The sequence below is a fragment of the Simochromis diagramma genome, unplaced genomic scaffold (assembly GCF_900408965.1).
Source record: "Simochromis diagramma unplaced genomic scaffold, fSimDia1.1 OVJJ01000216.1, whole genome shotgun sequence".
Taxonomy (NCBI): Eukaryota; Metazoa; Chordata; class Actinopteri; order Cichliformes; family Cichlidae; genus Simochromis; species Simochromis diagramma.
In genome coordinates, this window is record NW_024386883.1 from 6,485,843 (window position 1) to 6,500,749 (window position 14,907).

The 14,907-nt window shown below is 39.3% G+C and overlaps 1 protein-coding gene across 1 annotated transcript in view; it reads left to right on the forward strand.

Moving 5' to 3' along the window:
* The window catches only part of LOC120733625 (replication protein A 70 kDa DNA-binding subunit-like), a 48,609-nt gene extending 34,402 nt beyond the window's left edge, over positions 1-14,207 (forward strand). Inside the window, exons 14-17 of the mRNA XM_040031922.1 lie at positions 4,766-4,942; positions 5,085-5,192; positions 5,311-5,397; positions 13,463-14,207. Coding sequence (XP_039887856.1) covers positions 4,766-4,942; positions 5,085-5,192; positions 5,311-5,397; positions 13,463-13,564 — 474 coding nt within the window. The 3' untranslated portion in view covers positions 13,565-14,207. The remainder of the gene's footprint in view (positions 1-4,765; positions 4,943-5,084; positions 5,193-5,310; positions 5,398-13,462) is intronic.
* Positions 14,208-14,907: the final 700 nt, after the last annotated feature.

The window sequence follows — 14,907 nt, forward strand, 5'->3', positions numbered from 1 at the left end:
CTCTTATTAAAAACTATCAAAGAAGATTTTCTGTAAACAGACATGGTTCCAGTGATTTTTAGACCTGACTGCTGCTCAGCCTCATTTAAATGTAAGCATTTAGACAAACACAAATCCACAGTCAGTCTTCCATTCATTGTAAACAGAGCAGCTGTAGGCTGTGCCTTGCTATGACTTCATGGATTAGAGTCATGCTTCTCTTGTTTTAGCTGTGGTAGGGAGATAGCGATGCTTACGTATTAGCAGTAAAGCCAAACGCCATTGGATGAGCACGCAAGAACCTTCAAATTGAATGTGTGCCATTTTAAGAGGTGTCATTGCACAGAATTATCAACCTTTTGACCAAAAGCAGAGTGCATCTAAATGTGATGCGCCACTCCTAAAATTTCTAATTAATGAGATTTAGTTCAGACTAGTCTGCCTCATTCCTCGCATTTAATTGGAAGCCACTTACGGGTAGCTTCAAGATCAATGTCGCTTCTAATAAAAATTTCTAATTATGTTTTTGGAGGTGTGGGAAGCCTATAGGGCATAACATTACCAGAAGGGAAGTGGCGCAGATAGAAAATGTGGGAGACTTAGAGCTGATGAGTGGAAAAAGGCAGGCAGAGCCACTCAAGCTACATGTCACTTACAAAGTTGCACTGAGGGATGTTTTTTTCTCGGGGGAGGGCGGGGACCAAGGCCACAGAAGAAGGTGTAAAGAAAGTAGTGAAGAGTGGACTGGATAGAAGTGACAAGGGTTATTAAGAAAAGGTAAAGTCAGGATGAGGGTTGAATGGTGAGAAATCCCTCTTTTTCTTGTTTTTCTTATTTTTCCCCTCTTCTTATCCTCTGTCCTGTCCTCTTTTCTGTCTTCTTAGCTGTCTGCCCTGCGTACCACCTACCGTTTCTGTAATTGAAAGGCTTTAAGAAGCTTGTCTCTCGCGCACTCTGAGGCTGCGGCTTTGGTTATAATAATGGAATTCAAATCATTAGCTTATAGTTTGAAGGAATCTAATTTGACATTCTACCTGTTTTCCTCCATTTAAGTGTGTGACTGTTTGCGTGTGTGTGTGTGTGTGTGTGTGCGCGCGCACACGGATGCAAGCATACAAGCTATTTCTAATTAATGTAGCAATGTGTGTGTTGGGGTTTGGGGACAAGCATTAAAGTTGGCATGTGCAGCCACGTCAATTATGTGAAGTAGATTTTCACTTGGTTGCCCTTCCACATACAAATTTTAATTGCATTTAGGTGCCAGAAGGTGACACAGGGATTTGGTGTGATAAGAATGAAAACTATTTTCAGAGCTATGTGTGTGTGTGTGTGTTAATGTTTCTGAATCTTTAGGTAAGTGTGCACACATATTTTTGCATTGTAGTGTGTCTATTTTTATGTGCAGCGTTAGTCATGCTACTCTTCCAGGCGCTCCTCAGTGTGCTTAAGGTTAAGACTTTGCCCCAAGGCTTTTGTGTCCACACTGGAATACTGAGGGAGAGAATAAAACACAAAGGGAGAACTGGAAAGATGATGACAAATGCAGTGGGATTTATTTAGAGTGGTCTAGTTTTGTAGGAATCACTATGGTTCAGATCGCGATGACCTCTATCCGCTCATTGTCTGTAGCATCTGCCAACATTAGGAGTCCTCAACAACCCCGTGCTCTCAAAAAGCATCCTGTTTTCTTTTCTCTTGTTACGTCCACCCTTCTACCACCTTCCCCACTCATCGCCTTCCCACCTCTCCAGCCTTCCAGCGCTCCAATCTTCCCAAGTCTGCAAAACGTGATGAGGCAGGCGGAAAATGGGAGTGGAGTGTTGAGGGGGAGAGCGCTGTTGCTAACGGGAGGAATTCTCCTAATTAAAAAAAAAAAGCCTTACTAAGTGTTCAAGAGGGGTTCTTGCCGTGTGGCATGTGTACTGGGTAGATGGATGGGTGGACAGATTATGAGGCTGTGAGTCAGTGTTAGCTAGAGGGGGAAAAAGTGTCAAAGAGCTCTAAGTCTGACTGGCAGTATCTGTAGAGGTCATGAGGACAGAGGACATCATCAACCCTCTCATGAGCGACGCTGTGAACACAACGGCCTTTTCACATTCCATGCTCTTACTAAACACTTTACAGCGAGTGTGGGCTGTATAACGAAGGAACAGCATTGCTCTGTCAGCGTGTGTGTGTGTGTGTGTATATGTGTCTGTGTGTGTGTGTGTGTGTGTGTGTGTGTGTGTGTGCGCGCGAATTTGGCCGGCATCCTAGAAAGAGTCTTTGATAGACTCATTTAGGCCAACATTAGTAATGAGTCTGGCCCAGCTCTAGCTTGTAGTTGTTGTTTAGAATGCATTTTAAAGCATTTCATTTTAAATTCTGGCTTCAATTCCAACATCTTGTTTAAGACCTGTTCTCCTGATAGAAGAAATACCCTCTGGTGAATCGAGGAAAATAAATTTTTCTGTGGTTTTTCCAAGCATGTGCAGGTATATCACATTCATCACCCCGTGCTTAACCGCGTGTATGTTTGCATGCAGGCACGTCCACGTGCGTGCCTTTTCCCAACGAGATGCAGTTCCTGTGCTGTGTGCATTCTTTATATTTATATTTATGGAAATCAAATGCCGAGCGTCTCCACAGGATGAGAGAATAGCCTTTTCCCCCCATAGAATTAGCATTTCTTTCCTTTTTAGCTGTTGATTTTACCAGTGTGAGTTCTCCCGCCTAAGGAGCTAATATCTGTTTAAATTACAGCAATATCGCTGCATTTTAATTTGATGCTGTTTGACTGTGTACACTTTAATTTAAATTCCTAACAGAAAGAAGTTCGGCTCATTGTATGTGTATTGCAAATGCACAAGTTTGGGTCTTTGCATATAACCTTGCACCGCAGCCGTGTGTATATGTCAGCGTGCTTGTGCGCGCGCATACATTAGCACATTAGCATTATTTCAAAACTAGAGAGGAAGAGAGAAAGAGATCCGTCTCATCTTGCATTTATTATGCAAAGAATTCTCAAACTCCCTCTGCTCTCTTTTTAAACAGTTCCAAGATTGTTTGGAAGTCAAATAGAGATGTGTAAACAGCATGCATCTACCAGCTGGGCCAACTTGTTGGCAACAGTTTTACAGTTGATGCCAAATTTGATCTGAGTTTATTTTTATTTTATTTAATATTTCTCTTTCACCCTCTTTAAAACTGTCCGCTCTGAAAGGTCCACTTTTATTCCTCTCGATCTCACATTTCTTCTGGATTTTATCGTTTAATTTCATCACTTTTAAGTCACGATTTTAAAAGTAAGGCAGCTTAAAACACAAGAAAATACCAAAAAAATACTTACAATGTTTAGATGAAAACAACACATCCACTGAGGGTTATTCACCTGGAGCGCTGATGAATGTTTCTTTTAATGTGCTGCTCAATATTAATATTAGTGCACTCCTTTTTTCTTTATCAATTTACAAATCACAAACAGTAAAAGGGATTGTGCATCAGTGCTGCTTTATAGAAGCTAACTTATTTTTAGCTTCACTCTTGATTGACTGCGTGATATTTGCATACAGATTTTGGTATTTGTTGAATTATTCCACTCCTGTGTTCTGCTGTTTTTTGTTTGTTTGTTTGTCGTTCTTTTAAATGCTGCTCCTTTTTTATTGAAAGATTACATGTTCAGTTCCCGAATGAGGTAGCAGTCCATGTTTCCTACTGATAACTTGTTTTGTGTAAGTCTTGTTTACGCATCAACACTGCACAAGGGAAAGGTGCACCACCTCTTCTCTGTCAGCTAAACCTTCCTCAAGCTCTTATATGGGAGGTTTGTTTGTCTTTTGTGGTTAGCTTCAGTTTTAGATCTTTTGTCAGCTGCCTTAAAGCAGCCTGCAGTTGTTAATTGCTACCACAAAATGTAAGGAATTATAGAATGACAAAGCACTGGAAATGTCATCAGCTGTCAGTTTGTAATGATTATTGTTGACCTGTCTTATAAGTCCTGTTGAGTCAGGACTATTTTTATAACTTTATGAAAGAACAGTGCATTTATATTTACAATTATTTGTTTAGACTGTTTCAAACTTTTGTACAGATATGTTTTTTTTCAGTGTTCATACGCATACCTTTAACTTTAATCTTGGCTCAAGAGTCTACAAGATGGTGTAACAGTTTTATTCAACTCTAGAACTGCAAAAAAAAAAAAAGCAATCAGATGGCTTTGCTCTGAAAGCTTGAATGAAAGGAGGCAAATATGAGCCAGCTACAAGGACGGCTACAGTTAATTTCTTGTTTTAACATCTGCCAGCTCTGTAAACATTCAAAGGAGAAAGCTGCCAGTTAAACAGGAAAACTAAATGATCCATAACACTGGCACTGACTATTATTCTGCCATGAGTTCCTTTCTCCTCCAGCTGTATGCTGTCAATTTGCCATATTTTTACTGACACCGACTTAAATTATGCTTTTGAGGACTGGTGTTAATTAGCTGGTGAAACAATGCTAGATTGTCTCCCGGTTCCAGCAGGAATAGTTTGACTGTTGCAAAAATTGCACATTAAATGCAAAGTTCTTAAAACAAGTCTCGGGTGATTTGGTTGATTTGCCACATTCACATTTAATATGGAAGAGTAATAGACTGAAAAATATAATAGACAAAATGCAATTAAACTGCTGCTGGTTAGCACAGCACCTACAGATTAACTGCAGCTTCCGAGAAAATCCGATTGCAGCAATATGATTTGGTGTTTATAGCAATCGAGCTCAACCCCTGTAATAAGATAAATATGTTTTTGTGTTCCATTTTATACAGGCACAGTATTTTAGCTGCGTGGCGACAGTGCTGTACATTCGTAAGGAGAATTGTCTGTACCAAGCTTGTCCATCTGCAGACTGCAACAAGAAGGTCATCGACCAGCAGAACGGGCTGTACCGCTGCGAAAAGTGTAACAAAGAGTTCCCCAACTTCAAATACAGACTCTTACTTTCTGTAAGTGTCCACAGTGCACATCAATAGTGGTTGTTATACATACTGTGATGAGAATTATTGTAACCTACATGAATATGCATGACCACACACACATATAAATAATCTCTCGCCCACTCATCATCTCGGCCTGTTCCTCTCTCAGGCCAACTTAGCTGACTTCGGGGATAACCAGTGGGTGACGTGCTTCCAGGAGACAGCTGAGGCCCTGTTGGGTCACAGCGCAGAAACTCTCGGACATCTCAGAGACACAGTAAGACACATAGGCGGACAAGAAAATTGCCTTTGCAATTTTGCCAGAAGGTCTAACTGTAAAAGACTATTTCCTGTGCTTCCTGATGTTGTATTTCCCTTGTTTTTTTGTTTCTAAGGATGAAGCTGCCTTCGATGAAGTCTTCCAGAAAGCCAACTTCACAACTCACATCTTTAAAAACAGAGTCAAGCTAGAGACCTACAACGTAAGTGGCTAAAAACTGCTGTGCAATATAAAGTGGTACAGTGCAATACAATTTAGCAGCAGAGCAGAATATACTGGTACACACTAGTGCTCATCATTGTCCTACAAGCATTCTTTCAGTGATCCTGGAGGAATATTCAACCCTGATTGGCTAGTGTCACAAACAGCCGTATTATCGCTATATTCAACAAATACACCAGCAAGCATCTTATTTCCCCAATACGGTAATAATATGCTTTCAAAATACACAAAAGGTTTGCACACAAGTCACATTGTTGTAGAAGTCAGTAAATGGTTTAATTCGGGGTCAGTTTCACAATAAAAAGCAGCTACAATACACAGATGTGTTTGTGCGAGCTGTTTCTTTTATATGACAGCGACCAATTACAATTATGTAATTGTTTTGGGAAATTACAACATTTGCTGCTTATCAACTCCACAGCCACACATGATAATAATAATAATAATAATGGATTGCATTTATATAGCATACTAATCAGGAGGCCTTTGGTTTGAATCCAAACCCCTCCAGTCCGCATGTCGAAGTGTCTTTGGTGCTTCGATACTTGTATAAAGCCTAATTATTAAAAAATTATATAAGGAAAAGCTTGTAGTTTTAGCAATGGAAGGTATTTACTGATCAGCAGGATCCTTAAGGATGAAATTAAAAGAGGCGATATGAAGTGTTAGTGCTGACATAAACCACAATTTAACCAGCTGTGTTAACAGAGGCTTCATTTACTCAAGCATAATTGGCACTTTTCTTTATGAAGTCACGTAGAAATGAACAAATTTTCAAATTCTCATTAATGTAAAGACATATAACAGAAAAAATATTTCTTCTTAGATTAAGGGAACATGCATTATTTTTGTCAATAATAACCTATTGCAGTGCATCAATGAATGATCTGCATGCCATTCATGAGTTTGTTAAAGCACTCATCATCAGATATTGTCTTCCAGTCGGTTGCACTGCAGACCCAAGCATGTAAGGCTACATATGCAGTTGTGGTGTGAATGAGACACGGCGGGTTCATAGGTTTGAGCCATTTTATTCAATATTTGTCACACCACAACACCCGCCAACCCCTGAGTCCCCGTGTTTTTAACTAGGCGGGCGTGATTAAGGATGCCGTGCAGGTGCGTCCGCCCTCCCTGCACGGCACCGCAGACCACGCCCCACCACAGCAGTATCCAGTTGTTCAGTGATGACGCGACGAATCCTACTTCCGGGCCTAAAGTAGTCTGCGTTTAATATGGCTTTTGTGTTGTTAACATGTTTAATGTTTTGTATTTTCTTCTATTTGATCTCAAAAAGCTCCTAAAACAGTCAGTGATCCCTGTTGACCTCCCTCGGCTTTTATTACCGCTAATCATTTATTTAAGCTCAGTTTTTAAAACTTTAGGATGTAACTACAGCCCAGCCCATGCAGCAGTATATGAATGACTAACTTTGTATTGTGGATGAATTATCTCAGTTGTTCTCCTGGCTGAAGTTTGGTCCTTTTACAGCATCCTGCCATGCGATTACATTTGTTTCTGACCACCGAGAAAACTCACGTTAACTTTTATCAAGTGGAAAAAAAGTTAGCTTGTTTATATTATGCTAACATAGCTATGTCGCTAGCGGTCACGTAGCACATCATTATATACCAGCTAGCCAAACTTCAGTAACCCTACAAACGTCACTGCTGTTTAGTTTTCTGTCTTCATTTATGCTGGAAGTGATAAGAAAGCTGTATGTTTTAATTTGTTTCCAAAACCCCGCAGTCAGGACATGCTATATTGTATTTAGATAGAAGCTAGCGAGCTAACTCCCTGCTAACTTCTAACTCCGTTAAATGTCATAAATTCCGTTTTCATGGATGCCTGGATGTTAAACTCAATTGTTACACCTGGTAGAGCAGAACGCTGATCATTTTATTAAAGATGAAAGACTTTAGACAGTTTTTCAACTCTCAGTAATGCCACAGTGATCGTTTGATATATGGACCTGCAGCGGAGTTTAGACCCAGACACGGCTAGTGACGTCAGACTGAACAACCGGATAATCACGACATGCTGTCAGTCACATAACATGAATCCGAACTCATTTCAATTAGTATAAGAGTGACAGGGGAGTTGTTTTATAGCCAGTGCACTTTGGATAACAGAAAACAAATACAGCTGTGAATTCATTTCTCTTAATTAGTCGCTAATTAGCATTTAGCTATTGTCTTTCTAAGCCTAATTAGCGTAATTATTCAGAGTCTAATTTGCTGCTGGGGGCACATACCGAGAGTCTGAGTGGAATGATTGAGATGTAGGATGAGCTCTGAATGGTCTGTGTCCTGACCTCGAGAAAATCTACAAGGAAAACTATGCAGAGTTCATAAACCATAAAGTGAGGAAAGTCTAACTTCACCAACAATAATGTTTATTTCAGTAAAGAGTGATCTTTATGTAGAAAGCGGAGGAAACTGTTTACGCTAAATGTCAGCATATCACGTCTACTTGCCAGCCTGAAGTTAGAGGAGCAAATGCTGGAGGCTGCAGTTTCCATTATATTGAACAATGCAGACGCTTTGGTCAGAACAAATAGCATTTTGATGATTTTGCTTTTCTTACAGCCTTACCACCGGTGGGGCTTAAAATGCCGTCCTCAGGGCTGCATTACAGAAGGAGTCATAGTTTTTCAAAACAAACACTACTTCACCTTGGGAGTATGAACATTCTGTGTAAATTATCCACTGAGAACCATCAGTGTCCAAAAGAAATTTCAAGGTAATCTGGGCTCAAATTGTGAGACAGAGAAAAGGGGAGTCATCACAGTTCAGAGGGCCCTGGCTGGCAGCAAATGGAAATGAAAAATTGAAAATATGTCAACAGTGTTTTAGACACAGTTTAAATGATCTACTGAACAACTAAGCAGCTTTGAGAACAGCTAACTGAGCAATCAGGTTTTTTTTCCACCCTGAACGCAAATGCAGGCACAGTAAGCGCTTGTCATTACAGTCACTATTTTGCCATGCATGTCTGTGTTTGAGGCAGAGACTGATACAGATTTATTCATGTAATTCAGTGCTCTGGTTATTCAGTTAATTCAACAATATTAAAAATAAATGAATTGCAGCTGGCACTTAATAAAAAGAAAATCATTGATCACCTGTTAATTATGCATCAAAGGTGATACTGTGGAGAGACATAGAGCATTTTCACAACATGTTTTTTCAAGACCACAAATGCATCCAAATCAAGTTGTTTTTTTTTACTTTTTAGGTAAATACTTATTTTTCTATTGCAGGATGTGTCAGGAAGAGTTCAAGACAAATAGGAGCACTTTTTTGATCGTTTCAGTTTTCAACAAAGTAGATATAATGAGCTCAGAATAGAAACGTGTTCTACATAAGGCTTATCACTGTATTCAGACATTTTTTCCGTCTGCATTTGGCACAGCCTGCGATTCAAAACACGAGCTGTTCACTTTGTCTTTCTACCGAAGCCTTCATTCTTACACACTTGTGTGACACAAGGCAAAAAGTCCTACCACGTTGTTTTCACAAAAATAGAACAACGCAATGAAATGTCAGAACCTAATAAGATTAATGAAGTTGTAAAGTGTGTGCTTTGTCACTTGTCATAACAGAGACACGCAGAGAGAGAACGACCTGGCTTAGGATCATATTTTAAGGTTTGTCTTATTTTTAGGAACAGAAGCGAGATGACAAACTACCAGGTTTTTGACTTAACAAGCACAATGTGCTCACATGTTTTTGTTCAGTCATCAACTCTACCAGTGTACTATCTATCTATCAGTCACTCTTCCTATTTAGACCATTATCCTGTTTCGACAAGGTTATGATAAATTCTTTTCTTTCTCTCACAAAGGTAATTCATATTATATAATCGCCTATTTTAGGAAAATACTATTTTAAAAAAGGGCCCGGCCAGTAAAAGCATATATATTGGCCAAGAAATGAGATCTAGAAGTAAAAAGGAGACCATTAAAACCATCTCATGAGTCATGGCAGTACTTAGTTTGACCACCAGGGGGCAGTCCTGAAGAATGTAAGCATGTAAATAAATAGCTACACATAAGAGATCTTAGCTAAATCTGTTTATTTCGTGTGGAAGAAAAAAATGTTTGATATGTTTTAATATCAGATTTCTTAAGCATATAGGTCACCCTAACATTATCAACCTCTGAAGGCCTATAATTTGTGTAGTTGTGTCTACTTTTTCTAGAGATTTGAGGAAATTGAAGGTAACGTTTCAAAGAACCTTGAGTCCATCGTGTTCTTCAATCAGTTCTTGAACAACGGGCAGTGTGGCATAGCCTGTTTTTCCTGATGGGGGAAATCACTGAGTTGTACCTGGTCTATAGCAGTGTTATGGACCCATGTGGGATGCTCAGAGCATTCGCCAGAGCAGCACACTCACCAAAAGCAAACACCAGCACTGACGTTATTTCCCAAAGTAAATAGCACACGAGGGATTTAAAGGAAAACAGGACTCATCAGACCAGATGACCTCCTTTCAGTTTGTTTAAGGCTTCTTTTGTTGCGTGACGATGGGTAAGGTTAGTTTTAGGGCTGTGGCAGCCGTCACGATGTGGCCAAAGTGCTCTGATTTTCAAATCCAGCAAACTGGCTCTTTAATCCCAGGACCGTAATGTATATGTTTTTGTAAGTAAACAAATATTATTCACACATAAGCATTCCAATTGCTAACTTATGTATATGTACGTTTTTTTGTGATTAATGAGAATTACAGAGAAGCCACAATAATTGTTTAAATATGGTGATGACGGTGCTGAAGAGCATCAGTCTCTTTTAGCCCTGCTTTAAAGGTGACAGCTGTGTGAAGAATGATAATTGAGAGTTTAAGAATGAAGGTCAGACTCCCTCTGTCCCCCTTCTCACCTGGCTAATCTCTACATGAGGAAGACGTGATTGACATTTTGTTTTGTTTTTTTGAAAATTGCAGAAATTGCTTAAGGCAACTTGACTACACCCCCTCTGTTGGGGGGTGTAGTCTCTGAAAGTTTTGGGGTTTGCCAGGTTTTTCACATTTGGCATTTAACAAATATTATATTAAGAATAGATTACTTTGCTCAAGTGAGCTCTGAAAACAGAAAGTACAAGAAGCAAAGCAGTAACTGATAAAATTGGCCTGCTTTTATACTTTATGACAGGTATAAAAGTGGGAGACTCTTATACAGATGTTGTGATGATAAATGTGCATTTATCATCACAACATCTGGTCTATATTCACAACCAGGTAAACAAATTTACATATCCTTCACACGATGAAAAAGTCCAACGCAGCTGGCAACAGACGTAAATAAAAATGTAAATGCTGCATTTAAATAAAGTTCTGTCTTAACTGTCTGCCGAGTTTCATTAAGGTGGTGCCTTACAAAGGCAGGAGCATGTGCAGTGAATCAGAAACTAGTGCTCCAGAACTGAGTGCAGTAGAGGCTCATCTTCCTCTCCTACACACACACAATTCACAATGGTGAATTGGATTTACGGAGCACTAAAGAGCGCTGTTTACACATAATCTTTTAATTTGCATTTGTTTAAAAGACAATCCAAAGAAATGTCTATCTGATTTCTGATTTCGAACCAGTACTCAGATGTGATAATTAAGTTCAAGTCTTAGTCTTTGAATCTGTTCCAGGCTGGCTGATTATTCATCTTAGATATGTGTTGCTGTATTAGTGCACATATATCTGTGCTTGTGTCAGAGTCCAAGTGCATCAGTCTGAAGTGAATACATTGATTGTGTCTCATTTAATCTATTAGTGTCATAGGGGATCTGTTTTTCTTTCCCTGTTTTAACAGACAGGCCATTCAGAGCCAAGTACACTCTTAACACAGCATTCACACCACATTACACTCAGACCTTTTTGCTGTCCTTGAGTGTGGAAAAAGATTTTTGAAAATTCTGAAAGAGAGAGAGAGAGAGATTGTTTCCAAGGAGCCAGACTTTCTAGAAACTTGTGTTCCTGGGCAATAGTTTTCCAGTGTTTTCTCGCAAATAGGCCAAAATAGTCCTTTTGACCCAAAAGTCCTACAGTAGAATTTAACAGAAGGTGGTTGGTGACCTTGTCAGAGGCTTAATTCACTTTCAGACAAGTTTTAAGAATCCTTTATCAAGGTTGCCTTGCATATACATTTTACTGGATATATGGGGAAAAAATGGTAGTAGGATTTATCCTATTCATTTCAGTTCCATAAAACCTATTGTGTGGATGTGTTAAGATATTTCAGTCTTGACCTAAGTGCTGGATTGTTAATGAATAATATTTCTCTGCAGGTAGTTTTGGGTTATTTTTTTGCTCAGTACAGTACAGCATCTTAATTATTCTCTTTGAAGATGTGGCATCAGTAAGTGTAAATGTTTATTGGCTAGTTGTGCGCTGTACTTTTGCATGTGTGTGTGTTCTGTTTTTTCTTTTTCTTTTTGTCTACACATCCAGAAGTGCTGGTATTTATTCCTTCAGGGAAGAACCCCACTTCAGCGCACCGCCTGAAATTGAGTTAGAGAACAGGGGTGAATGTTTGGCTACGAAGTAATTGTTTTCTCCAGATGCGATTGCAGTATTAGTCTGCGCATATTAAATTACCAAGCCTTCTTTCTCTCAGTACCCTACCATTTGGAAAACCATTATTTTTAAATAAGTTGTCACCTTTTGTCAAGTGGAACCTCCGATTCAAACCCCCCTCCCCCCATGTATTGTTTAATTTGCCTGAGGTAGATGCAAATTGAAAATACGAGTAGAAGTGTGGAATCAACGTGTGAACAAATGTTCAATCCTTGATGCTGGTTATCCTAAGTGAATTGCTAATTCTCTCTGGATTAATCCCTTTAATAACTGTCACTGATTATGACAGAAAAGAGCTTTTGACTTTATGCTTTCACTGGAAATCATGCCATTGTTTGATGGTACAGAATCTGACTTACTGATGGTGACTCTTACTGCAAACAGTTGAGACAGCTTACATCTGCGTACACAATTATCGATCTCAATTGTTGTTGTGTTTGTGAAAGTACAAGCACGCATTCACACCGATGGGTAATTTAGGATCTCCAGTTAACCTAACCAGCATGTCTTTGATCTGTGGGAGGAGGAAGCCCACGCAGGCACACCGAGAACATGCAAACTTCACACAGAAGCTGGCCTGTGGATCCAGGAAGCCTCAAGTTACGAGGCACTAAACACTGTAGCTCTGTATAATATGGCAGATTAGAATATGTTTTTATTGATATCATTTTTATTAATATGAAGGGAACAGGTGGAACATCCTTCTTTTTGCTTACTTTTGTAAATGACATGGAAAGTGTCACCTTTCCTGCTCTGCTTCCCGCCTTGGGGCCACATAGGGTCACTTTATAATCACACAGTACATTGGGTTTGAGTAATCACACGAGTTTTTGCTAAATATTGCTGAAGTCTGTGATCGTGCAGTAGCCAGTGTTTGTGTTCTTGTTTATTTTTTATTTTTTTAGTCTTGCGACAGTCAGGACTCAGTCTGACTTGCTGAATTTTCACCGTTTGAGGTGAAATGCTTAAATTCATCATCAGAGGTGTCTGGTTCCCAAAGAGAGTGCTTTGATGACAAGATTCGCTTACATCATGGGGGGAAAAAAAGCTGCTCTCGTTTTCTTACATTTGTGAGGTTTTCCAACGTATCAAAACAGAAGAAGCAGGCAATGCAAATTAAAATCAACATATTAAATACCATGTAAATTATGCAGCTCAGCTCGAGATGACTAACGACATCATGGCTCACACTTGCCAAAGGATCTGAAATTAGACCACAATAAAATCTACTGGCCTTGCGGCTTTTTGCATAGATTTTGAGAAGAAGGTTGTTGGTACAAGTCTGAGCTGACAGCAAAGCTCTGTCAGTAGCAGGAAGTTTCAGTCCTAAAGCAGACTTTCCACCGCTTGGGTCTTAATTGGTTCAGTAGATTAATGATTATGTGCAGTCTTGAATCGTGCTGATCACAGAGGTTAAAGTTGTTGTTTCCTTACCCGATGCTGTGCACTGAACTCAAACTCTCTGTTTCCTCCACAGGATGAGAGTCGAGTGAAGGTAACTGTAATGGAAGTCCAGCCGGTCGACCACAGAGAATACAGCCGGAGACTCCTGCAAAACATCTACAAATTGGCTAGATGAACTCAGTCCCACCCATTCAAATGTCTGTCTGGTCATTAAACGCATCTTTCGCTATTCTGCAACTAGTGTCCGACTTTTTCCCACCTGCGAGATAACAGCATATCAGGCTGAGACAGGAGAGGGGGCGGCCAGTGATTCATCTAAATGGCAGCCAAACAAAAGACTGATATTTAGCAGAGCGGAGGGGAAAAAGGCAAAAAGATCTGATGGAAGTGACTTCCAGCTTTATTTTAATGGCAATTTAACTTTGTGTTTTCAGTTTAAAGAATTTTTACTGTGTCCTGCTTACATTTTCACATCTTATGCGTCATGTAAATACTATGATTGTAGTGTTTTCTTTTTCTTCATCAACGTGACTTATTTCTTCGGTTTTGTACTGGTGATGCTCAGTGTTAGTTGAGTAAGACGTAGATGAGTCACATTTATTTAATCTTTGTTTTTTGTTTTTTTTTCTTCAAACAGAGTCTTGGAAAAAATGCGTGGGGGATGCACGTGTTTAAGCTGCGTTCACAGCGTGCGCCTTGTTCTTAAAAGATACCCTGGGTGTGTGCGCGTGCGCGCGTTTGTGTTTGGTTTCCTTTTGTGCTTCCAAGAAATGTCAGACAAGAAAAAAACAGGCATTAAAAGGACATTAAAATAGAAAGTGTCTTTGTCTTTATCTGTGTTGTCTTAACAGGTAGGCTTACAAAACGGAAAATTGCATTTGCTGGGAGATCAGAAAATATTATATTTTTTAGAGATATTAAACACCTGGATTTCTTTCTGAAATATAAAGGTTTTCACCTCACAGGATAAGGTGACCTGAGGCAGCTGGCGTGCTTTGTAAATAATCAAATTGAAAGCTAAAAGTTTTAGGAAGGAGACATAAAAACTGATCAAATATACATAAAAAATAAAAGTTTTCTTTTGCTTGTCAGCAGTCAACTGAGCTAAAGGCTGACGGACATTTTTCTGTGGCGTTTTATCTCAAGAACCAAAAAGGGCATTGGAAATATTATACATATATATATATATATATATATATATATATATATATATATATATATATATATACAATATTTTGCCTCACAGTTTAGGAAAAATACTCTCATAATGTGACTGGCGTGGCCATGAGACAGGTGGGTGAATGCAGTGATTAAAAGTCACACTCGGTTCACTGATAAATCAGGCATTTCAGTTCGAAATTACTTTCAAATTAAATGTCTCTATCAATATTAGAGAGTCCTTTTTGCTCACTGAGTATGCATTAAGACACTAGAAAGCAAGGGAAGTGCTTCAGTGGCATTCCTCCAGTAAGGTGTGGCTCAAGGCCATGACACTGATTTATGTTGGCAGCAAGCTGC